Source organism: Nomascus leucogenys, chromosome 16 (assembly GCF_006542625.1).
Source record: "Nomascus leucogenys isolate Asia chromosome 16, Asia_NLE_v1, whole genome shotgun sequence".
Lineage (NCBI taxonomy): Eukaryota > Metazoa > Chordata > Mammalia > Primates > Hylobatidae > Nomascus > Nomascus leucogenys.
In genome coordinates, this window is record NC_044396.1 from 41,450,317 (window position 1) to 41,477,566 (window position 27,250).

At 35.8% G+C, this 27,250-nt stretch overlaps 1 protein-coding gene across 9 annotated transcripts in view; it reads right to left on the reverse strand.

Moving 5' to 3' along the window:
* RB1CC1 (RB1 inducible coiled-coil 1) overlaps window positions 1-27,250 on the reverse strand; it is a 92,895-nt gene that overhangs the window by 32,534 nt on the left and 33,111 nt on the right. For all 9 annotated transcript variants that reach the window (XM_030794899.1, XM_030794895.1, XM_030794898.1 and 6 more), the window contains 10 exons: window positions 21,685-21,887; window positions 19,167-19,596; window positions 13,327-13,497; window positions 6,559-6,743; window positions 6,123-6,309; window positions 5,953-6,034; window positions 5,623-5,684; window positions 3,863-3,966; window positions 2,997-3,123; window positions 1,007-2,907 (listed from right to left, as the gene is read on the reverse strand). In XM_030794899.1, coding sequence (XP_030650759.1) covers window positions 1,007-2,907; window positions 2,997-3,123; window positions 3,863-3,966; window positions 5,623-5,684; window positions 5,953-6,034; window positions 6,123-6,309; window positions 6,559-6,743; window positions 13,327-13,497; window positions 19,167-19,596; window positions 21,685-21,887 — 3,452 coding nt within the window. The remainder of the gene's footprint in view (window positions 1-1,006; window positions 2,908-2,996; window positions 3,124-3,862; window positions 3,967-5,622; window positions 5,685-5,952; window positions 6,035-6,122; window positions 6,310-6,558; window positions 6,744-13,326; window positions 13,498-19,166; window positions 19,597-21,684; window positions 21,888-27,250) is intronic.

A 27,250-nucleotide genomic window follows, 5' to 3' on the forward strand; every position in this document is an offset into this window, starting at 1 on the left:
TTTTACTGCTTTAAGTACTGTCCATCTCTGATTCTCTTTGACAAGCTCTCCTGGCCTTTGGCAGTGACTCTGTTAACCTTCTCTCACCCAGCCTTTAAACATACATGCAAACCCTAATTCCTCTATTAAACCCTCTAATCCCCCCAGAATACCTAAAGAGCTTCTACTTTCAAGCCAAAATGGGAGCTTTAACAGTATACCAACATATGAGTATTATATAGCAGACAATCACAAGAGATTGTATAAAAGTGATAAGGCAAGACACAGGTTGAAATATATACGTATTCACTTGGAGAATTAATGATAGAATGAATTGACATATTAATTATGTTCTAGAAACTGTTTATTGGGTCACAAAACCCCCTTCAAAGATTAAAAGTAAAAATACTAAAAACCATCTTCTGTGATCAAACGGCAGTAACATCAGACAGTAACAATAAAAAAAATGTAACAATAACACCAATCCACAACCACAGTATCAAACCTGCAGTTTAAAAACATCTTTCAAACACAGAGGAAATAACTGAAACTGTATTAAGAAAATAACAATAAGGAACACTCCACATGTTCCTATCTATGATTTAGCCTTTAGTAAACAATATACAGAAGAAAATTTTAGTCTTTAATATATATACTAAACAGAATATAATTTTCTACTGAAGAGTTTGGAAAAAAACTGCAAATAAATCAAGAGAGAAAATTATGAATTAAGGAAAAACAAAGAGCTCTTTAAAACATTTCAAACTTTCAACAAAACATTTCTCTGAAAATCCAAACTGCTGATTCATTTTTTAAAAGCCACTCATGGATTTAGTCTGTTATTTCTGTTTGCAAGAAACATTGACTAAAAAGTAAGTTTTTACTTCATGAAAATACCCTAGTTGCTACATTTACCCAAGGTAAATGAGTAAATCAAGGTACTATGATTACACACACTTACACACACACACACACATGAATCACTGATATTTTAATTTTATAATTACAGACTAAACTTAATTCTTACCTTTTTGCTATTTGATTCTCAAGATGTTTAACTTTTTCTAGTAACTCTTTCTCAACAACTTCTCTCTCCAATTTAAATTCTTTTAGGGCAGTCTGAATAGCTTCATCTTTTTCACAATTAAGCTTCTGAATTAACTGTTCTCTGTCTTGCTCCTGGCTGCTGACCAATTTTTGTTTGTCTTTCTCAAGGTTCTGGATAATAGCTTCGTATTTCTCTTCTTGTTGGGTAATTTTTTCATCTTTTTGTTTTTCAAGAGCACTCAATTCTGAATCCAATTTACTCTGCAGTTCAATTATTTGTTCTTTTAGGTTTTTTTCTATTTCAAATGCTTGGTGATGCAAAGATGTTACTTTGTTTAATTCAGCTTTAAGTATATTAGATTCTTCTTCATGTCTACTAATTAACTCGGAAATACACTGATCTTTTTCAATTGTCATTAAAGTTCTTAGCTCTGCTAAGCCCACCTGATAATTTTCATTATTATCCTGAATCTTTTGGTTGAGTTTACTAATTTCTGTTCTCAAACTTTCTGTCTCTTGTTCAAGAAGAGATTTCAAGGTCTCCTTCTGCTGGGCTCTGCTTTCTTCCAGCAAAATTTTTATTTCATCAGTTTCTGCTTCCTTCAATGCAAGTTCAACCTCTAACTTGCATCTCATGTCTGACAAATCAGAAACCTTGAGTTTTAATTCCTGTAACTGTTTTTCTTTTTCCTGGATAATTGCAGCATGAGATTCTTGTATTTGATTAATTATTTGTTGGTTTTCCTTTTTTAATTCCTCCAAAGAAACTCTGTGGTCTGTCATAACCTTCTCAAACTCTTGTATGTGCCTAACCTGAAGTGTGTCCTCTAATTCCTTTAGATGACTTTGCTCCAAGGACTGAAGTTCTGCCCTCAATAACTGTAACTTCTCATCATTTTCAACATGGAGCTTTTTTAAGTCTTCTAACACTATTTCTCGTGACTGCTTCAGTTCTTTAATTTCACAATTTTGAGAGTGCATTATATTTTCCATCTCTAACAACTTCTGATCCTTTTCATTCTGCAGGCAGATTACAGCTTCTTTTTCATGTTTAACCAAAGCAAATTCATTATCTTTATTTTGTAAAACCTCCTCAAGGCATACTAACTCTCCCTTCAGTTTTTTAATTTTGTTTTCATTCTCTTCAGTTTCCTTTATTAGTCCGTCAAGTTTACCTTCATATTCATTTTTTAAAGACAGTAGTTCTTTTTGATGTTTTTCTTTTAGTGTTATTTCCAGAGAACATTTTACTTTTTCAATAATGTTTCTTATTTCTACTGCTGTACATTTTAATGAATTTGAGAAGTCACACTGTTCTTTTTGTACAAATGTTCTAAAGTGGCAAAGGTCTTCCTTAATGGTTTGTATACTGAAGTGAGAGTCTTGGGCAACAACTCTACATCTTTCCAACTGGACATTCAGAGAAGTATGATCTCCAAAATCCTCCTTACCACATACATTTGTATCCTGCATTCGTCTACTGTCTATCGCATTGATAACTGATGAATAAAGTGATTCCACCATCATTTCTGGGCTTTGTGGATCACTTATAGGATTAGGAGATGACAAATTTTCTTCTATTACAAACTCATTCACAGCAGACATAAAATCTGATTCCGGACTTTCTGCTAATGAATCCAAGTCTAAAGAAACTTGGTGAATAGTCTGTTCTATGTTTGGATGGGGAATAGTTTCAAAATCAAACGTATGTGCATCAATGCTATCTGGAGATAATTCTTCTAAGGGACAAACTGCAGGACATAAGGGATCCTGAACAGTCAGTGGTGGAGGAGTTCTCGGTGAGGTAGTAGTTGTAATTCCTGCTGTACTTTCCATCCTTGGTGAAGAAGCAGACTGTGGGGATGTCTGACTCACAGATGCCTGGAAAACAGAAAGAAAGGCTTAAAGAGCTGCAGCAACACAAACATTTTACACTAATGAAGAAAACTGTTTGAAAGAATTGAATTTGCCTTTTGTTCACTCAGTAGATCTGTAATGGTCTGTGACATTTCATCCAAACTTTGTGCTGCTTTTACCAAATTATGTAGAGCAAGTACATGCTGGTGTAGAGGTTCAAAGTCACAAAGTAAGGGAACCCTGAAACAGAATGCAATGAAATTAGACTTCTGATTTTTTAATGAAATAGAAGATAACTGCTACCAAATATTTTGATATGTCAAAAATAACAAGAGCCTTATCATTCCTTTTTAAATTAATACCAGAAGTATTTTAAGAAGTTTGTGTCATAATCAGTGAAGTAAGAACTTAGGGCCGGGCGTGGTGGATCACACCTGTAATCCAAGCACTTTGGGAGGCCTAGGCAGGTGGATCACGAGGTCAGTAGTTCGAGACCAGCCTGGCCAACATGGTGAAACCGCGTCTCTACTGAAAATACAAAAATTAGCAGGGCGTGGTGGTGGGCTCCTGTAATCCCAGCTACTCAGGAGGCTGAGGCAGGAGAACTGCTGGAACATGGGAGGTGAAGGTTGCAGTGAGCCAATATTATGCCACTGCACTCCAGCCTGGGTGACAGAGCGAGACTCCGTCTCAAGAAAAAAAAAAAATGTAAAAAGTCAGAAATTTCCCAACAGCATGCAAAAAGTAACTACTAGAAAAAAATAATTACATGTAAGGCATACCTTCCTTTACTTTACCTTCATTTTCGATCATTTTTTATTCCCCAGAAATTTCTCAAAGCAGTCACAGGAAAGCCAGTCTATCTTAAATATTTCTTATCTTGGCACCTCTTAAGATTACTGATACTACCTGGCACAACTCCAGAATAATAAAAACACTTTAAGGTTATAAATTAATTTAAAATACTAATGACATTTACCTGAGGAATGGCTGAACTTCCGAAGGACAAAATGATTGCAGAAACTGTAAATCTTTTAATGAAATATCTGGAAGTTCACAGTCAAACTTTCGAGGCTTCTGAGTCTGTACCAAAAAATAAATTAATTAAAAAAATTTTTTTCAATCAAAAACATAGAGGCCAAATTTATGATTTCTTATTATAATTAAATTTACTATACCAAACAAACTAAAGTGCTTTAAATGATTAAGAAACCAAAAAAGACCATTCAATAAAGATATGGCATATTATTTTTCTGAGCCTTTAGTAAACTGGGACATGAACTGCTAGTGATCAAGGGATGCACTTGTTTCTCCCCTTCTCTGCTTTTAGCATCATTTTATGGGAATTACAGTATTCCTATCCTGTATGTGTATGTATGTATATATACATATGGTAAATACATATGTAAGTATATATATATGTGTGTATATATATATATATACACACATACATACACACACACACACCATGTTAAAGCCACTAATATATTAAAATACACACATGTATTTTTTTTCCATGTAACACTTTTCTTATTTGCTGTTGCCTTGACCTTTCCATTACATTTTGCAAAAGACAAAGTTTTGGTCAATTTTAGCTTCTACAAAAAATATTAACTGGTAAATCCTACCAATTCATTATTTATAAAATTGCCAAGAGTTGCATTAAAAAAAAAACTTCAATTGTTTTAAATCATTACTCAAGCAGATGTGGAGATGCCAAAATGCTCTTCGTAAAAAAGAGTTCTCGGATAAATAAGTATGGGAATCGCTATGTCACAGATTCTTAGATATTAAAAAATGCATACATTTAAAACACTAAGAAATCCTGCAGTACAGAAACATGTTTAACAGCTAAGCACGGCTGGCTGTGGTGGCTCACGCCTGTAACCTGAACAATTTGGGAGGCCAAGATGGGCAGAACACTTGGGGCCAGGAGTTTGAGACCAGCTGGCCAACACGGTGAAACCCCGTCTCTACTAAAATACAAAAACTTAGCTGTTTGTGGTGGCAGGCACCTCTAGTCACAGCTACTTGGGAGGCTGAGGCACAAGAATAGCTTGAACCCAGGAGGCAGGGGTTGCAGTGAGATGAGATTGTGCCACTGCACTCCAGCCTGGACAACAGAGCAAGGCTCTGTCTCCAAAAAAAACAACAACACAGCTAAGCAGTACATCTGATGGGGGTAAAAGCCCCCATATTGCTTTGATCATGGAAACATCTCTTCTCATGTAATAAAATTAATGACCCCAAATAATGGTTTAGAAATATACCAAACTAACATTTAATTCCAGTGAAGTCTAACTGAGGCTATATTATTCTGATTTGTCAAAATATAAAGGGGGGTGGTGTGAAAAGAAATATAGAAGGGCAAGGAGGAGGTGGAGGCTGTAAAGGAGGAGGGAGGGAGAAGAGCAGTGGAATAAAGAAGAGGGAAGGGTGGAAAGAAAAAAAGGAAGGGACAAGAAACCAAAAAAACCAAGTGAATCTATTTCTACCAATCCTAACAGTGCAGTATAAGGTATCTTCCTGCGTTATGAAGATTCTTTATAAAAAATTATGAATACAAGTATCAATCTTAAAGCTTTATGCTAACTGGCTTTTAAAGCCAAAAACACTTTTATTTTGATTTTTTTTAAAACCACAACAATTTCTGCAAGTTTCTGATAAATGCCTCTACTTCTGGAAAAAAGGTTTTAAAACATAACGGAATTTAGTCATGGTTAGAAAATAAATACATACACAAAAGGAAGGGGGCCAGGAGTCCAGTCCCCTAAACAGACGATTTCTTAAAAAAGACTTCCCTGTATAAAGAAATTAACAATATGGTTATTTTAGAGCTTTATTTAAGGCAAAAAATTATCTCTGGTTTTTGAAAAAGTAAATAAAAAGTTGACAGTACTTCAAGTTTAAAATTTAACAATGGATTCAATTCTATACACTTTAAAAGGAATATTTCCTAGACATCAATGGTAATTAACAGCATATACATGAAGTATGCTACAGAAAATCCAAGCTTATAAAAACTTTTATCCTTTACAAAAGTAATTAAAATTATTAATGAACACTTACTAAATAATTTCCCAAAGGATTCCCTTTTTGATTTTTCTGCTTCATATAATCTCTTTCCATCTTTGACTAAAGCACCAGCCCACTAGAAGAGGAAAGCTTATGTTAAACATAAACATACACCAATTCATTAAAAGTTCATACACAGTTAAAACAGAATTCAACTTGCATACCTCCCTGTAGTGTTTTATGAACATTTTTCTTCTTACAACCTCAACAACAGCTAAGCAGTACATCTGAGGAACTGTACTAAGAGCTTCAACAATTTTGACTCTTTCTAACAGCTCTATTACGAGGCGGAGCAAAGCTTGTAACTTCTCTCCATCTTGATCAGCATGAAGCATTACAAAGCAACACCACCTAGAGAATAAAATCCATTATTTTCAACATTCACAAAACTTGTACTAACTTAGTTACTTACTTAGTAAGTTTACTTAGTTAAGCCAAAGAAATCAAGATATATAAGTTCTACAAAAATAGTCTAATTCCATAGTTCATCAATAAGGTATTTCAATAAAATGGGAGGGAAAAATCACTCCATCATTTGGGAGAAATAAATATAAACACCAACTCTAAACATCTTTAAACAGATATAAATGAATCACTTACTTCAGTCTGACATGTAGGTTATTTGCTAGTTCTTGTTTGGCAGTGGTACACTTCTGCTTAATATCTAACAGTTTTCTATGATTTTGCAACATAATCATCAACTGATTTGCGTGACTCAGGCATAAATCAGGTAATACGGATGCATCCTTTAAGTTTTCAGCTCTCTTCTGATTAGCTAAAAATCCCTTTGAGAAAAAAAATGTTTCAGAGGACATTAATTTTGTTTCATGTAAGGTATGGACATTCAGTTATGTGGAAAATCTTTATGCTAAACACAACCTGTTTTGCGCCTTCTAACAATATTTTTAAATCCTCTATTTTTCTTGAATGTAGTAGACGCATAAATGGCACAAGACCTAGAATTTTTAAGAATCCTATGCTCATCTTTAATTTTTCAAACTAGAAGAAAACAAAGGCTGGAAAGATAAAGCCACTTAGCCAAGGACATACTTAATAGTCGATGAGAACTAGAAGCTATGTGTCTAGAATCCTATAACACTATTGGTCAGTCACAGCACAAACAAAACAAGGTCACTGAAAAACAATGAGGGATTTAATCTAGCAAACATCATACAATAGTATATTAGACACTTTCCCAAATATAAAAATAATAAAATGCCCTTAAAATATGTATCGAAAAGTCACTGCCCTCTCCAGTTATCTCCTGACTATATTTTGTTCCACTGATCTGTGCTCCCATCGCTAGGACAATGACTGAATTGTGTGATTTTGCACACAGTTTATACTTTATTATTTGGTAGAAAAACCTTTTTTCGTTTTTCTTAGCTGTCCTTACTCAGTTGTTTTTGTAGGTGAACAGTGTATCTGTCAAGTAGGGACTGTTTAAGTTACTAATTAATTTAGATGGATCTGCCATAATCTTCCTTCATTTATCTCTCAAGTATATTTAGTTTTCTTTATATGTGGTCCAAAGATAACTTAATAAGATTATTACTGCATACTTTACTGCTACCACAAAGTTTTTTCCTATGCTATATACTAAGTGGCTTATATGTAATAATGTTTTAGGTTTTGTACATCCATCTGATTGCTGTATTGATACTGTAAATAAATCATTATCCTTCTAGGAACTTAACTTTATGACCAGCTAAAGGACAAGTGTGTCTTCCAATTTTCTGGTAGTTCTCCGTTTCATGTGTTCCTAAATACCATGACATTTAGATTTGAATGATGTATATTAAAGTCAAACTGGCTCAATATCTGAAAGGAAGACAATTTTCATAGTAACTGTATGCCTTTTTTTTCCCTTTCAATATACTCTTTGGTTAACTGCAACTATAATTTTTCTATAATGTAATCTATTAAAAAACAATTTGCTACTTTTATCTCCTTTCGCAAAGTCGGGTTTTCAATTACTTTTTTTTTGAGACAGAGTCTCGCTGTCGCCCAGGCTGGAGTGCAATGGCGCAATCTCAGCTCACTGCAGGCTCCGCCCCCTGGGGTTCACGCCATTCTCCTGCCTCAGCCTCCCGAGTAGCTGGGACTACAGGCACCCACCACCCCACCTGGCTAATTTTTTGTATTTTTAGTAGAGATGGCGTTTCACTGTGTTAGCCAGGATGGTCTCGATCTCCTGACCTTGTGATCCGCCCGCCTCGGCCTCCCAAAGTGCTGGGATTACAGGCGTGAGCCACCGCGCCTGGCCTCAATTACTTTTTATTGAATCCATGAAAAATATAGAATCAATCCCATATATAAATTCTATACCACTAGTAAAGGATTTCCTGACACCAAAAGCATGTAAGTACTGTATTGCTAAAAGAAGGAAAAAATACAGTTTTTCAATAAATTGAATTCCATATTTGCTCACCCATCTTCAATATAATTCAGACTAAATAGAAAAAATCTTCACAAATCATCTAGTACTAATTTATTACTAATATTTTTACACGCAAATAAGGTTTTCACAGCTACATGAGCTACATGATAGCACTATAGTATTCACAATCCTGTTCCAGATGCATTCTGCCAAATTTAGTTCAGGAAGAAAACTCCCTCATATTTCCTAATTTTGCTGATAACCCTCAAGGAAACGAATGGCTAGAGAATGAATATTCAGGGCTCCAGTGTTACACAGCTTCATAGGTTTTTTTTTTTGCCAAAACCATGTAGAAAGGTCTACAACAATCCTCATAAATGTTGTGGTTTTAAGAAATTACTCCTTCAAAGGCATTTGAGATGGTCTCTATCTTATGAGATGTTCAGGCGATAAATAATAAATCCCTTTCCACAATTTCTTTTCCCTTTTAATCAGGAGTGGTTTTAAGTTTTAATTGCTATGTAGCTAGAATGTATTATACTACGTTGTAAATGTGTTTAGCAAGATGTAAAATCAACTCCTAAAACTGGATAATCTGAATTTATCTACTTTTCACCAAACACATTCTAAAGGAAGTACTGACAAACTATCTGCAACAGGGAAATACCATTAGCAGCAACAAAAGCAACTGATGAGACATCTGTAAATAAAAATTCCAGACCAGCCAGAGACTAGATAGAATTGTAACATTTCTCAAATTCAAAAAAAACACAAATCCAAATTCTCATTAAGTATTGATGTGTTCCTACTATGTACGTATCAGGAATGTGTGGTAAGGCCTTGTAGATAGAGCAATGGAAGACAGACTAGTGTCCTGCCTCCTTGGAGCTTATATTCTGGGAAGAGACTGTACTAAAAAGCACGTAATTAATAATTACAACTGTGGTACAGGATAAGTACAGCATACTAAGAGAAAATAAACCTGATGATGTGACCAAGACTTCAAGATCAGAAAAGTTTGGCTGAGGAAGTGATGCTTCTGCTAAAACCTTGACTCTGTACATCCCTTGGCAGCCAAATACATGACAATACAGGTGTGAAAAGTTGTCTCACTCACCATATACCTCCTAGCTTCAACTGGGTATCCCTTTTCTCTCGTGAGCTCACTGAAAATAATCTTATTAAACTGAATCCTCTCACATTCAGATTCACTCAGGCATACTCAATTGAAAACTGTCTACCTTGGGGTCAACATTTCTGTCTTACAATTTTGCTCCCAATATACAACCAGACAATGTAGATGACTTCTTATGAATACTGAGGAGTACCAAAAAATATCCATTGGAGAACTTAAATAATTAAATATTTAATTGCCTCGAAATGTTTAAAAGGACTATACCACTCAGGTATCAAAGAAAGAAAAGATATTTTCTAAAAGTAGCAGTATTACCTGTAGTATTCATTTGGTGTTCTTTATATTCCATGAGCTACCATAGTTTAAAACAATAGCAAAATACTACAAATAAATTAGGCGGAATGAAGATGTTGAAACAGGATGCTCTATGAGCATAAGACAAAAAAAACTAATTTTGTAATTTTCATAGGAACAGTGTAAGAAATTTTCACTGAATTTTACTTCAGTTTGGATTCAAGGAGGTTAAATGGTCAGATTTAGAAAGCAAACAAGAAAAGCTCAAATATGCAAATAATGCATTCTTCCATTTTGAGAAAATAGTATTATCACCCCAACCATACTCCCAGAAAAAGACTTTTCCTTGTATGACAAAACTCCATTTGCTGAAACCAAGTAGACTTGGGGGCAATATCAGCAATAAATATCTTTTTATATTACTAACAAATATAAAACCATCCAATGTACCTGCCTGATTGTTCAAGTGATATAAAGCAGGAAGACTAGTAGCAATATTTTAAAATACTGAGAGATTAAGGGGAGCAAAGAAAAAGTAGAGAGAGAAAAATAGAGTGTCTAAGGTAAGAGAATTGAAAGCCCTGGTTTATTCAATCTGAGAAACAGTTATAAAGAAACTAGACGATTTTATAGAATGATGGGTTCATAAAATTTAATACGAATAAATATAGGAATGAATTTGACTGCATCAAAATTTAAAGCTTCTGTTTTTCGATCCATATAAATTATCAACAGAGACAATATCTGTATGATCTATAATAGACAAAGAACTATCTAGACAATATATGATAAATTCTAACAAAAACATGAAAAAGAAAATCTGGCGAATGACAATTCAGAGTAAATACACGGCAAACACTGATAACAGAGAAATTACTCTTCTTACTTACTGGAAGTGTTGACTGGTTTTGCTTCTATGGCAGGCATTAGAACATTATTAATTAATATTTAAAATGAACAAACACCTTAATCCAACAATCCCATTATTGGAGATTGTGCCTAAAGAAATACTAGAACATGCATGTAAAAATGGGTGTATTGAGATACTCAATGAATATTTCTAATATGGAAAAACTGAAACAAACTAAATAATCACCCAAAGAAGTATGCTTACATAAATTTTGTTTGATTCATTCTATGGAAGTTAAAAAACAACTACACTGCAGAAGAAGCAAAAGATCAGGAATGCAGAGTTCTGTCTCTAGTAATGGTAGCCTGTAATGTCAACAAGCTCCCTGTGGCTTTAGGGATGGGAGATCTAGGAAGGCAGTGAAGAAAGAAGTCAGGCACAGTGAAAGGGCTAGGATCCACGAGAAGAACGAAACCGAGAGAGAGAAGTTAGGTGACTAGGAATGCTTTGCTCTGAGGAATTCTGCTGATTCTTGAAGAGGAGTCCAAAATTAAAAATAAGTAGTCAGCAGTCCTGACTTCCCTGAAGAGCTAGAAAATTAAAAGCTGAAGACCAGAGCCAGCCAAGGGAAGGTACAATGGAACAGAGTTTGTTTGCGTTCAGATCCCTAAAACCTATATCCTATGATTAAGGGTAAACTAAAAGTACAATGGCCATCCCAAGAACCAGAATACCAACTTCCAAATCTCTGAAACTGAACTAAAGTAATTTATGATGGTAACTGCCCAAAGCACATACCAAAAGCAAACATAAATTATCTGCAGAAGAAAACATTATCCTGGGCCTCATAATATTTCTTTGATTTTTCTTATTAAAAAAAAAAAATCAGGTACATGAAAAGCCAAGACCGTAAGAGTGAGAATTATAAGAAACACCACCAAATATATGGCTGGGCACCGTGGCTCACATCTGTAATCCCAGCACTTTTGGAGGCCGAGGCAGGCCTGAGGTCAGGAATTTGAGACCAGCCTGACCAACATGGAAAAACCCTGTCTCTACTAAAAACACAAAATTAACTAGGTGTGGTGGTGCATGCCTGTAATCCCAGCTATTTCAGAGACTGAGGCAAGAGAATTGCTTGCACCCAGGAGGCAGACATTGCAGTGAGATGAGATAGTGCCACTGCACTCCAGTCTGGGCTACAAGAGCGAAACTTCCTCTCAAAAAAGAAACACCACCAAATATAAACAGACACACAGGAACAGGCAATACAGTCAATAGATAAAGACTTTCGAATTGCTATGTGCTTAATGTGATCAAAGAGATGATGAATGGCTAAGACTAAGTATTTGGGTAGAGAATATGAAACTATATACAAAAGAATCAAACTGAAATTGTAGAGCTGAAAAATGAACAAAAATAAGAAATGAGCAAATGGTTAGCTACAGTTAGCCACTAAAAAAGAGAAAAAGTTAAAATGTAGGTTAAAGGTAAATATCTAGAATGAAGCACAGATAGATAAAAAGACAGAAAATACAGGAAACAAGTGTAAATGAAATGGATATGGTGAAAGGTCTAACACGTCTAACTGGAATCACTGAAAGAGAAGGAAAAGCAAGTGAGGGAAAAGCAAGATCTGAAGAGAAACTGACTCAGATTTTTCCCAAATGGTGTAAGTCATTAAGCCACAGATTCAAGATGCACTACAAGCCCAAAGGATAAATACAAAGAATGCCACATCTTGGCACCTCATACTAAAATTGCTAAAAACCAAACAAAAGGCAAAGAAAAGACCAAAAGTAAAATACTAACAACCTAGCATTTTAAATGAACCAGGTAAAAATATCATCCAGAAATCAAGGTGATTTAAAGAGATTTTCAAACAACAAAATTGAACTTATCACAAAAAGGGAATACTACAGGACATTCTAATTTACATCAGCCTTAACTACAACATCAAGGAAGTACGTTTTGCCTTAAAAAAAAGGAAAAGTTAATATGGGGGATGTAATTATTTATATGTTCCAATGAAAGAACACAATTAGAGGAAAAATATTGGCAAGGAAAATTAAACTAGAAAAACAGCTGTCAGAATCTGATTATGACATTCAACTATTCAGCTATGGGTGGTTTTGCCACAATGCTAGCCATGGTGGGTGAAGGACAGGCAATCATGAATTTAAGAGAGGCACTGGTTTGCTTAGAAACGTCCACATTTACCACTCTTACTTAGCCATTCCATCACCATCCTTTGGTTTAAAATCCACTTTTTCAACAGTTCTAGGACTATGCCATTAAATCAGATCTAAAACCTAGGTATTACTATTAGAAGTATTAGTAAATTCTTCAAGATTTCGTATCCTCCTTCTATTCTTAAAAAATTTCATTTCTTATCCTTTGTCCTATGGGGTGTAGTAGGAAGCATTGAAATTTTTAGCACAATAACTGATACGATCATATGCTTTCAACATATCAAAAAATGTTGATTTCTGCCCCCAGCTTCAAGTAGCGGTTTCATGGTTTATCTATAGGAAATTCAATCATTAAGAACATGCCTTTCTGCTTTATTACAAGCAAACAATATTAATACATTAAAAATATTCAAGGATAAAGTGAAAATATGGTGCACACCAAATTGATATTGCACATAAAACATGTGTACAGAAAAACTACAAATTCCTTTTCCTGAGAAAAGTCTAAAATAGGTACCTGAGCAAGCTCTTTCTGTTCATTCACCAGTCGGCCACAGCTAGCAATCATCTGGTCCAGGGCGTAGAGCCGATCTTCAAGCCCTTTAATGGCTTTCATATTCTGATTATCAAGTTTGGCAATAGTTTGACGGCATTCTGCTATAAATGGTCGAATAATCCTTGGATCAAGCTAAATGACAAGGAAACACATATGAATACAATTTTCAGCAAACAGTTTAAAATGTATTGCATGCTATTCTGACATACAGCTTAAGAGAGAAAATAAGTGATAAAAGATATAAAAAAGCAAAAGCATGGGAACTCTAAGTTATACTTTCATGAGAAGGTCAAGTAGAGGATAAATAGACAACACTGAATTTACACTAGAATACATAATTAGGAATACAGTTTCAGGAATCACACATTTCAATCAGTGCTACAATTTAATCACTTGTCAGTATCTCTCAGAAAAAGGTATTTTCAATGTCAGCATAATATCATTAATTATCTTATCAATGCAACTTCTCTTTAAAACATATAAACTTCTTCGGCAAACTTATCTCCCTCCTGGAGACAGAAGATAAAACTTCCTTATTCTCTATCTCTATCTCCTCAACAAATCTGCTTGCTCAATTTTGCTTTCTCACTCTTCCATCTCTCCTGTTCCCTGGCTTTAATTCTACACATTTGCTGAAATTCATGGAACCTATAAAATTTTCCAATAATGCTCCTGGTCCCTTAAAAAAATATTTTACCTGGCAGCCTTTCTGTCTGCGTTTTCCATAAAAACTGCTCAGCCAAAAACTACCAATGACTTTGCTTCACTTGAGGCTCTTCAACAGTTAGCATGGCAGATAACCTTTTCCCAACCTTACAGGCTCTGGGAAGTTACTTCTACTGGTTCCTTCATAGCATCCTTTTCTGGCTCCTTTTGCTCTGTCTAATCTTTCTAAAATAGATGATTCAGAAGGATTTTGTCCTTAGCCCATTTTTACTGTTCTCAATATGATTTCAGCATTAAGTATAACTTTTCTGGAGATAACTCCCAAGTCTACTTCAATCACTGATCAGTCTCACAGATTCTCAAACTGTGTTTCTGACTGTTTACTAATATCTACATGTGGGTAGCAACCATGAAACCTTCTATTATTGACTTACTATGCTTGTTTCTAATAAAACCCCCAAATGACTTTCTTCTGCCCACAGATAGTATCCAATAAATGTAGAATATAATAAAGGCTTCATTAATCTGATATCAGAGAAAACCTTTCAAGCCTCTCATCTTTTCAAGCTGAAATGTCTATCATTTCAAGATAAACCATGTTTTTCTATCTCTGATCTTTGTTCACAATTCTTATACTAACTGTTTAAGTCAACCTCTCCCTCTATTTAAAGATCCTAGTCAAATACTACCTCCTTCATGCTGCCTTCTCTACAACTGAAAAAAACTGATTAATGCGTAGAGTCTTGTACAGAGAACATACAAAAGCAATTAAAACTAAACTATTTTATTGTTATTATCAAGAATCCAGTGTAGTTAAATAAGAGGGTGCATGTCTAACAACACCGAAAAAATTAACAAAACCATTATTTCAGAATAGGCACCACTAGTTTTGCACAATGTTGTCTCAACTGCAAGTTGTACATTTGTGAACATTTTCTCACTTTTCTCAATTTTGTGGTAACTGAGTCCAATGTGTATATATTTCTACACCAGAGTACTATGCACATCAAAGCCTGGTTACAAATTATTAGAATGATAAAGATGAAAACTGGTTCAAACGTTCAACCTGCGCAAAATTACAATTATACATAAACTTAACATAGCAACAACTTAAACCAAAAACAAGGGCTCCTGAATACAACGTATCTGAATTTAATAATTCATTGAAAGTATAAATGCACTGACAAACATAGGAGAGTATTTTATGATTCACTAAATAGTTTACACAACTTCCTAAAAAAAATTTTTTTTGAGCCAGGTTCTGGCTCTGTTGCCCAAGATAGAGTGCAGTGGCATGATCACAGCTCACTATAGGCTCAAGCGATCCTACGGCCTCAGCATCCCTAACTGCTGGGACTACAGGCATGTGCCACCACAATCAACTAATTTTTTGTAGACATGGGTCTCGCCCTGTTACCTAGGCTGGTCTCAAACTCTGGGGCTCAGGCAATGGACTCCCACCTTGGCCTCCCAAAGTGCTAGGATTATAGGCATGAGTCACCGTGCCCAGCTGACTTCCTAAAATCTCACTGCACTTAATATTTTATTCCATTTGTCCACAGATAATAAAAATCTTTGAAGAAATGTTTTAAATTACATATATTGAAACCACAGAATCTCATTAGTAATTATTTACGCAATTTTCAATAATTAACAGTCAGTGATACTTAATTTTTACTCTCGGGCTCTTTGGCATCTAAAAGGCTAACATTATTTTTAACTGAGAAAAAAACTATAAAACAAAGTTTCTTACACTTTCTATTCTTAAGCCTCCCACCTTTAAACCCACTCCCCTGCATAGATTCCTTAAGATCACAAGTTGTCTGAAAGAAATGCTAAAGCTCAATAAATTATGCTGGCATTAACCTGGACAGTTTAGAAATGTGCTAAATGCAGACGCTTCCAGTTATTAATTGTTAGAAACACAAATCAGTGTGCCTTTTGTAGTATAATCTGAAACAGAACACTCAACAGTCATCTTAAGGTCGGGTGCAGTGGCTCACACCTGTAATCCCAGCACTTTGGGAGGCAGAGCCAGGCGAATCACCTGAGGTCAGGAGTTCAAAGCCATCCTGGCCAACATGGCCAAACCCTATCTCTACTAAAAAAAACACAAAAATTTGCCGGGTGTGGTGGCGGGCGCCTGTAGTCCCAGCTACCTGGGAGGTGAAGGGTGCAGTGAGCCGAGATCGTGCCACTGCACTCCAGCCTGGGTGACAGAGCAAGACTACATCTCAAAAAAAAAAAAAAAAAAAAAAAAAAAAAAGTCTTTTTAGCAAGAATACAATAAAATTTAAAAATGTGAGTCTACAAAAATGCAGCAACAATTCTAAATTTTTTCTGATAGATAAAATGGGGGGAAAAACAATAATTTATAAAACTAGCATCTCTTAATCCACAAAAATATAAAACTAGGAATCCCATGTTAAGTGACTTATGGATGACAGAAATAGTAAATGAATGTCAATGCCCAGATTTGAACCCCTGCTATTCCAATTCCAAATCCTAATTTCCAAAATACCTATGTCTCGACTAATTTCCCGAGAAAGACATTTTAATTTGCCAGTTGAAAGTACATGTTACAAATACTGTTACAATTGGAATTAATCCACAAAAATGATAGATTTAAACTGAATTTCCTTTTACGGAAAAAAAATCTTGGCATATGTTTTTATTACTTCATTGGCAAACAGTGCTACTGTGATCAGATATCAGGTAGGTTAGCTGTTTTGGACAACTGTTTAGTAAAATGAGAATAAAATACCATCTCCAATCAGAGAGAAATCTCATACTCGGTTCATCTTCAGAAATGCCACTAGTGTTATCAAGAAAAAGTACAGTACGTCTGAGAGGAGAAAAATACTGATCTAATAAAAACATCATGGCAAAGTGCCATTCATTATGCAATACATCACATTTACAGATCATATACTTTGTAAAATATAAATAAATTTTTCCAAATTGGATTTTAACTGCTTTAGAACAAATAATATATATTTTTTGATTTCAAACATTTAAATTCTGGCATACATGTGCAGCATGTGCTGGTTTGTTACATAAATGTGTAAATGTATGCCATGGTGGTTTGCTGCACAGATCATCCCAGCACCTAGTTATTAAGCCCAGCATCCAATAGCTACTCCTCCTGATAGAGCAAGTGAAAAAAAAAATCTAATGGGCATATGCAACTAGTGAGTACTATATTATAGGCACTATTTTATAAAGTCACGTTAGCTAATTTTATAACAAACAAGAATAACCAAATAAAAGTTTGCATTTTGCTTTTGTAATATAATGGCCATGTAAAATATCACAAAGACTTCAGATGTTGTTGCTATACCCTATTCAAAGTAGCATTAACCTCTAAAAAGAAAAAAGTGATTGCTTAGTAATAACACTATAGCTACCTTCTATTTTCTGAAGGTATAAATATTTCTGACATTTATTCATTCATTATTTAGAGATGGAGTCTCACTAGGTTGCCCAAGCTGGTCTTGAACTTCTTACTTCACGTGATCCTCTCACCTCAGCCTCCCAAGTCACTGGAATTACTGGTACAGGCCACTGTGCCTGGCTGACTTTTCATTAAGTCAGAGAATCATCGTTCCTTTCCTTTAGTCATACAAAGTGAAAAAAACCTAAGACTCTGTGAAATTTCACAATAAACATGGAAATACAAAGCCGATTTCAGGTTCTCTTCATATATATAACTCTGTTCTGATATCTGACACAGCTTAATTATAGAAAAAATGATAGGCCAGGTGCAGTGGCTCATGCCTGTAATCCCAGCACTTTGGAAGGCTGAGGCAAGAGAATTGCTTGAGCCCAGGAGTCTGAGACCAGGCTGAGCAACATAGGAAGAAGACCCCGTCTGTGCAAACAATGAAAAAATTAGCTGGACATGGTGGTGTGTGCCTGTGGTCCCAGCTACTCGGGAGGCTGAGGTGGGAGGGTTGCTTGAGCCTGGGAGGTAGAGGAGCAATGAGCTATAATCATGCCACTGCACTCCAGCCTGGGCGACACAGTGAGACCCTATCTCAAAAAACAAAACAGAACAAAATACCTCACTTATTCTGATCACAATCATATAAGAAATTATCTACAATCATAAATGGAATTTTCAGGCCACTACAATGTCAACAGTTTAAGCAGGAACACTAACTTTCATTCATTTTTGGCAGTGATCAATCTTTGTATAACATATTACATACTTCTCTGGCAAACATGTCTTAACTGAAAGAAATGCTTAGCCTACAGAATGTCATCAAAAAACTGGACACTGAAAGAATGATAAAACCTAGATTTTTAGTTTTCCATTTTACTATATCCTGTAACTTTAAGAGCAATGTATGTATTCTTTTTTAGGCATCCCAGACAATGTGCTATCCTGCTCTAAATAGTGAATCAAAGATGAACTCTTTTTTGACTGCATGCTCCTTGAAAAGTTTAACTATTTTTAACAATTATCTTTTGACAACAGCAGCCTTCACAACATTGTTTAATATTTCTCTAACAATGAAACATGGCCCATCAACTTCCTTCCGGGTGTCAAAGATTTTGCATCAGTTTACGGATCAGATATGAAGGGGTATTTATTCCTCAGGTTTAAAAGGTTTTCAGGTGTGCCAGAGAAGACTTTAATCCAAAATACAAGCTCACTACAACTATAAAATACAACTAAAAAACACAGTGTCTACGTTTCGAATTTTAAAGATCTCAGGCAGATGCAGCATTTAAAATTTCTTCTTTAAAAGTCAGAAAGAGGTTGCCAGTAAGGAAATAGTGACTGGAAAGAGGCACAAGGGGACTTTCTGGGCAATAAAATTTTCATTATCTTAATTTGTGTGGTGGTTATTCCTTGCATGAACCACTCAAGACCTGTGTAGTTTACTGCATGTAAGTTATTCTTATTGCACTAGAAATTTTTCCTATCTCAAATAATCTTCACAAATTTACAATCAATTCATAAATAAAATTATGAATTAAATTGATTCAACCTATGTTAAAAGTTTCACTCCAAGGCTTATTTATTTCTACTAAAAGATAATACCCATTCTCTCAGTACATAAAATATTTAGGATAAATAATATAAAGTAGTAAAATGACAAAACAAACACCAAATTAACGTTACTTACCCTGCTCATAGAATCAAAGCACTTCCTGACCAAAGATTCCACATCATTAGGTCTATCTTGAACATTTATCCAGTCTAACAAAGAAACATTAAAAAAGGGCAGATCACCATCTTTAGTGTCTATCGTAGTTTCATCTTGCTGATGAACAGTACTTTGACAAGATTCCCTAATTTCTTTGCCACTTTCAGCATCTGTGGTATCTGGGGACACATGTTCCACTGACTTGGGAAATGAGGTTAACAAAGATTCATTAGTTGTTCTAGGCATATCAGGAGAGAGCACCAGTTCAGTGGATCTTTTCATCTCAGCCTTTTCTGAGCCTTCATGTTCAGGTAAAGAATCCAGTCTTCCCAAACATTCTCTGTAACTATGTCTGGTTAGGCACTCCAACAGTGGAATCTTGGCCATTACTGAAACTGCAGTTCCTAAACTTAAAATACAAAAGATCTGTCAGTAAAACTATGAGACAGCTCTAATTAGGAATTCGCATGTTTGAATGAAATCACATATTATTATATACACAAATCTCACCACTTCTCTGTAACATTATACATACATAAACTAGTCTATGAGCTAGCTATTCACTACAAGTCTAGTTTAGCAGACAGAGGCTATTGTTAACACATTAAAATATCACTCTAGGGCTGGGCGTGGTGGCTCACACCTGGAATGCCAGCCCTTTGGGAGGTGGAGGCCAGCAAATCATTTGAGGTCAGGAGTTCGAGACCAGCCTGGCCAACACGGCAAAATCCATTTCTACTAAACATACAAAAATTAGCCAGGTGTGGTGGCAGGCACCTGTAATCCCAGCTACTCAGGAGGCTGAGGCACAAGAATCGCTTGAACCTGGGAGGCGGAGGCTGCAGTGAGCTGAGATGGCGCCACTGCACTCCAGCCGCCTGGGCGACAGAGCAAGGCTCCGTCTCAAAAAAACAAACAAACAAACACTCTAAAGTAAAGCTAGCTATACTAAACAAGTGAACACTAGGCTTTTATAAAACCTTAAAGACGTAACAAATTTAAATTTACAAAAAGATTCACCATAGCAGTATCTTAGAATATAACCTTATGGCCTTAAGTAAATCAAATATATTTGATATATTCAAAGCACAGGATAAAAATAACAATCCTAATGAAGATAACTCTTGTACGTGTAACACCCTGAAAACAGGTTTATGTTGTCAAGGCATGGGGAAAATATGAAATCTTGGTGATTTAACTTCTATAAAATCATATACAATATGATGTAGGTCCCTACTTTAAATTGATATAGCTAATAGAACCCTTAGAAAAAGTTACTTGAAAAGGTTCTCATTTAAACTTTTAAAAGATCTTTCTATTCTTAATGAATCCTTCTCTTTCCTCTCAAGATTTTTCCATTTTTAAGGCCAAAATCTATCTAATATTCATAACACAAAACAGAGAAATCTGAATTTAAAAGGTTACCCAAATTTAAAGAAACAAAAAGAAAAGACAAAGACCAAAACCAGAACATGCTACTTGCCTCTAATTCAAGGTCAAGATAATTAAAAGAAAAAAAAATCTACAGATCCAAAACGAAAAACCTGAACACAAAATGCTAAAAGCATATGCACACACACACAATAAGGGTTAGCTTCATGCTGAATTACCATTATATTTGCACGTTAACTATAGCCCTTTTAAAAAAAGAATCAATGTGTATTAAATGTACTTCTATGCAAAGAACTAAAACTTGCCATTTTAATGAGCATTGAAAACACATGGGCTGGCTGGGTGCGGTGGCTCACGCCTGTAATCCCAGCACTTTGGAAGGCCGAGGCGGGTGGATCATGAGGTCAGGAGATCGAGAGCATCCTGCCTAACACGGTGAAACCCCGTCTCTACTAAAAATACAACAACAACAAAAAAATTAGCCAAGCGTGGTGGTGGGCACCTGCAGTCCCAGCTACTCGGGAGGCTGAGGCAGGAGAACGGAGTCAACCTGGGAGGCGGAGGTTGCAGTGAGCTGAGATCACACCACTGTACTCCAGCTTGGGCAACAGAGCGAGCCTCCGTCTCAGAAAAAAAAAAAAAGAAAAGAAAACAGAAAACACAAGGGCTTTTTTTTCCACCTCATCAAACCTGTATCAGGATGGCAATATTTACATAGAACTTAAAATTTTCCTCCATTGTCCAGTGTTTGATAATGTGCCTATTTCTGTTAGATGTTATTTTTCACATCTTGCCTTTTGTTTAGTGGACAAGACATAAGCAAAGATTCTTGGTTTTATAAATGATTTCAAAAGTATTTGGGACCTTCTTACAAGTAAAACAACCCAAGAGAAAGAAATGTGGGAGACTCATACATGTAAACATAATTATCATTTTTTAAGTTAAAAACTATAACCTACAAAGCACTATCAGAAAAGGCTCAAAGAATAAACCTCAGTTATAATAAATATACGGCCTATAAGAAACAAATTTGCAGTAATTAAACCTACTGATAAATTTCAAAGGCATTTTAAAGAAATATTATCCATTTTAATGGCAAACATACTGAGTAAGTTTTAACTTGATGTCTTCTATGGACTGCAGATAATTTGAATAAATACTTTCAAACTTGAAAAGTAGCTTTTGGTATGAATTTGAACAGTCCTCCAGGTTGGCCATGATTGCAGCCCAGCCTTGGTGTTGAAGATGTTCATCATGTACAAGACCTTCACAAAAAGAACAAAGTTTCTTGGCAACTTCATACATTTCCTATATTGAAAAAGAATACAAAAGAAAGTAAAAGAAGGCAATGGTTTGTTTGCAGAAGTTTGCATATGTTTACAAACACGTATGTGTAAATGCGTCGTAGGGCACATTTAACAAAGTATTTCAAAGGACTGTTTTAGTTTATCTCTGTTCACTTCTGTAAAAGACAGCCTAAACATAAGTGAGGTGTTTAATATAAAAGAGGTGTTATAACCTATAACATAAGTAAGGTGTTTCCAAGCAGGCATCCTAAGAGATAGTCAAAAGAAGAATCCATAAGATGCTACCTCTGAAAGACAAAGGAGTAGGGCTTTCAATTATTTGACTAATGATCAACATCTGTCATCTCAAATGTCACTGTCCTCTGGTATTACCTCAAGACATACATGTTAAAAACAACTTTTTGGTGAAGGCAAAGCTAAAATACATCATCTACTTCTAGATTAGGGTAACTATAACACATTTAGTAACCCTAAATGAGATTCTAGAAAATATTTATTTAAGCAGTGAAAATACCTTCAGAAAATAGACATCTGACATTTAGTTCCAAATAATGAAGTACAAAAATATTTATTAAGGATAAATTACAAGACAGCAATGTAGATTGCTTTATATATGGAGATATATAAAGAAGTCCACCGTTACAAAATATTTTAGTTGGCAAGGAAATAAGACAGATCATTCTACCTTTGTTAACTGGTATGAGACAGATATAAAAGTCACAAAAGAGACAGGAAATGAGAAGTCAAAGCTAACTGAAGGCATTTAAGTATCAAGGTGTGAAAAGAATATGAACAAAGATAGGGAAAGAAGTACTCCAAAAGAGTGGAACATGATGAAGTGGCAAAGACAGGAAATATAAAGCGCTACTGGTTAAGAACAAATGGTCTGTAGGAAAAAGCGAGAGAAAGAGGGCCAGATGATCAAAGACCCAGAAAATACTAAGGTAAGGAAGGAGGAATTGGACTTTACTCAGAAAAGACCTCCTAAAGAATTCTTTAACATGAAGAATGTAATCAAACAGAAGCTTTAAGAAGACTGATAATACGGAAAATGTTATAAGGTGGAACGGGAAGGCACCTGAAAGAATGGATGTAAAATGATGATTTTTAAGTTGTCTAGGCAAACTGTAAAAAAGCTACTGTAAGTTATCTAGTTACCAAAGTAAATAATGGTCTTTATGGGGTAGGAGTGTCAGTAAAATGATTATGTGCCATGTCAATTAATCAATCACGCTGCCACTAAAATAGAGTGGGGAAAAAACTCTGGAATTATGAACTACCAGAAATAAAATGTTTTGATTTTTTTAAACAGATGAAAGAGGTGACACCCTTGAAATGATGAGTAAAAGAGTTGTTGGGTACATTAAAGCAAGAAGTTCTCGCAGCGCATGTAGAAAATGTAGGAAGAAGATTCTTAAACACACAAAAGATGGAGGATATAAAATATTCAAATGTTTCAATTTTTTGAATTGTTAAAATTTATAAATGTAAAATAAGTTGAACTGTAGCACTGTTTACTGGGAAAATAAACTTACGATATTTCAAAAACGGGAGTACCTTGCAACAATGAAAAAGGAATAATATATATAGTATGTGCTGGGTGCAGTGTAATCCTAGTACTTTGGGAGGCTGAGGCAGGCGGATCACCTGTGGTCAGGAGTTTGAGGCCAGCCTGGCCAACATGGTGAAACCCATCTCTACCAAAAATACAAAAATTAGCTGGGCGTGGCGGCACGTACCTGTAGTCCCAGCTACTGGGGAAGCTGAGGCAGGAGAATCACTTGAACCCAGGAGGCAGAGGTTACAGTGAGCCAAGATCGCACAACTGAATTCCAGCCTGGGTGACAAGAGCGAAACTCCATCTCAAAAACAAAAAAAAAAGTAGAGTACGCTTTCATTTATTTGGGGAGGCTAAGGTCAGTTAGAAATGTGAAACAATATAGGTATGAGATAGAAATGCACTTTGTGTGTATATCAAAGTCTAGGAAAATGCAAATCAAATGTTCCACCATCATTAAGATGGAGTGGGGGATGCAACGAAAAAGGAAGTATTTTCTCTATATATTTTGCTGATAAGCATGCCAAAATTATGACCATTCTGTTTTAGAAGATAATACTGTTAATGAACAAATTTAGGTGAAAAGAAATATCTTTACAGGTAAAATAGGAAAGTTTACTTTCTGGAAGTACAATGATATGAATGTAAACAGCACTGGACTTGGAGAAAAGAGGTTCTTCTCCCTGGCTATCTGGCCTTGAAGAAATTACTTATCTTCACCTGTTCTTAATTCCATATGTATATAAGAAAGGGCTAATAGTTTCAGTTGTAAGATAATGAAGTAAAGATGTCTTTGCCTGCTTCTCCTTCATGAAACCAACTAAATACAAAAGGGAAACAAGACACCATCTTGATGAAACCAGGAAACAACTACCACCACCACACATACAATATATGCAGCAAACCTGCGAAGAATACGAAAACTGATCAACTTGGGTCAAATAAAAAGGGCACCCACTGTGAAAGAGTAACAAATCTCGGGAACCCAAAATCACTAAGCCAACAGAAAAGCCAAGCTGGGAACTATGTCAGGCAAACCTGCCTCCAATTTTATTCCTAAATAAGATGGCTACAAATATAAGAAAGCTACATACCTCCCTCACAATTTTGCCACAAGGAAATTTCTTGTGGGCTTCAAGATCTTTAACCTAAAACAGTTCTGCTGAATTTCACGTTGGCAATGTAAGCTGACAGCATATCTTCACATGTGCGGGAAAGAAAGTCACACCTCTGCTCACCTGAAACAAAGGCCTATCTGCTTCCTCTGTCTTACTGTTTATTGTTTATGTAAAAATGCAGATGCATTGAGCCAGGCTAAATTATGTATTGAGTGAAAGGCTGATCAAGGACTCCAAAGACCCCACTTCGAGTTATCCTGCCCTTCTGAACCAAACCAATGTACTTCTTACACATATTCATGTCTCATGTCTCCCTAAAATGTATAAAAGCAAGCTGTACCCTGACCACCTTGGGCACATGTCATCAGGACCCCCTGAAGCTATGTCTTGGGTGTGTTCTTAACCTTGACAAAATAAATTTTCTAAATTGATTGTGACCTCTTGCACGATAATTTAGGTTCACACCACTGTTGCAGACATTTAGCAAAACTTGGGAGAACCGAATACTCCTTGTGGGAAGCTTGGGTGGAGAGCAAGAACCTCTTGGGGCCCTATCTGAAATTAGAGAGTAGCAGAAGAAATAATACCTATTTATATTACATACTTGCAAAAAGCCAAAGGAAAAACTGAGAAAAAGCCCTAGAACTGCTAAATTTTGTCTAAGGAGAAGGACAAAATAAGTTATCTCTGTCCCTCTCTTACACATACAGATTCTGCTTCTAACTGGGGATCCCCTGTGACCCAGGGCAGCTTCCTGCTCACCAGGAAGTGCTATCTTATACCCTTTCCTAAACTGTTTTGTAGAGGAATAATTCTACTCATTCAAACACAAGCAAAAATTTTAACATATGAAATCTACACTAAATTACCCTAAGAAAAAAAAAGAATTAAATGTAAAAAAAAAAAACTAAATGCAGAAAAACTTTCTCCAAGAGCAAATGCAAATTATAACCAAATTCTTTTCCTAAGAACTTGGTCTAATTTTGCTTTACAAAAAAGAACTCAACACAGAGATTTAGCTCAGGATATAAAAAGAAACATATCACTGATTGAAGGCTACACTGGAAGAAGACACTGCTGAAAACAGAGAAGTCTAAATCAAGCTTTAACAACCAAGTGAAATTAATAGAATTACCGTGTAAATGATAGCTAATATATGGAAGAAAAAAGACAGTGTGCACTGAGTCCATTTCAAGATGAAATCTGAAAGAACTATGGACATTTCGGTACAGAAGAGATTGCAGAAGTAGAAGACAAGACAGATTTAACATTGTCAAAGTGTTCAGATTTCTTTACACTACAGCAGTCAAAAGAATGTACTAGGGTATTCACAGCAGGTTTAGTCACAATAGTTGAACACTGGAAACAATCTCAATACCCACTAGTAGCAGAACAGATTTAAAAAAAAACTGTGGTATATTTGTACAATATAGAATACAATGCAGCAATGAATACAAACCACCGATACATGCAACAGCATGAATCATTCTCAGGAACATCGTGTTGCATAAAAGAGGCTAGACACAAAAGAACAGAAACTACATTATTCCATTTATTTACATTCAAAAAGAGACCAAGTAATCTTGGTTTAGAAGTCAGGATACTCGTTAGCATTAATGAACAGGGAGGATGAAAACTGATGGGGAGAAAGTCCTAAGTAGGGCTTCTGCGTTGAAACTATTTGTTTTTGTGGGGGTTTTTGTTTGTTTGTTTTGCTTTTTTTTTTTTTTTTTGAGATGAAGTCTCTCACTCTGTCACCCAGGCTGGAGTACAGTGGCGCGATCTTGGCTCACTGCAACCTCTGCCTCCTGGGTTCAAGCAATTCTCCTACCTCAGCCTCCTGAGTTGCTGGGACTACAGGCACATGCCTCCACGCCCGGCTAATTTTTGCATTTATTTTTTTAAGTGGAGACAGGGTTTCACCATATTGGTCAGGCTGGTCTCAAATTCCTGACCTCATGATCCACCTGCCTTGGCCTCCCAAAGTGCTGGGATTACAGGCATAAGCCACTGCACCTGGCTGAAACTATTTTTTTTATGTGTTCATTGTGAAAATTCACTAAGAATGGATGTACAATTACGGTTTGTGCATTTTTCAATATGTATATATCTCAATAAACAAAAATCTGTTCTTAAATTTACCAATAAGGTAAATGAATAGAAGGTCACACCACAGGTAAATGAAGTAATCAGAAAATCTGACTTTAGAGACCACATCCCAGACCATGAAGAAATACCACCTCTAATTCCTCACATAATGAATGGATTAGACCTATGTTACTGTTTTGGTTATAGCAGCTTTAGAATTTGTTTTATACATCTGAAAAGAGGCCAGGTATGCTGGCTCACGCCTATAATCCCAGCACTTAGGGAGGCCAAGACAGGAGGATTATTTGAGCCCAGGAGTTTGCCACCAACATCGGCAATATAGTGAGATCCTGTCTCTATATAATAAGTCAATAAAATACCTAATGTAAATGATGAGTTGACGTTGGGGAACCACCGCTTACATTTCAGAACACGTATAGAAACGCCTAGATGCCCAGGCAAGTTTGCTGCAGGGGCAGGGCCCTCATGGAGAACCTGTTAGGGCAGTGTAGAAGGAAAACGTGGGGTTGGAGCCACCACACAGAGTCCCTACTGGGGGCACTGCCTAGTGGAGCTCTGAGAAGAGGGTCACCATCCTCT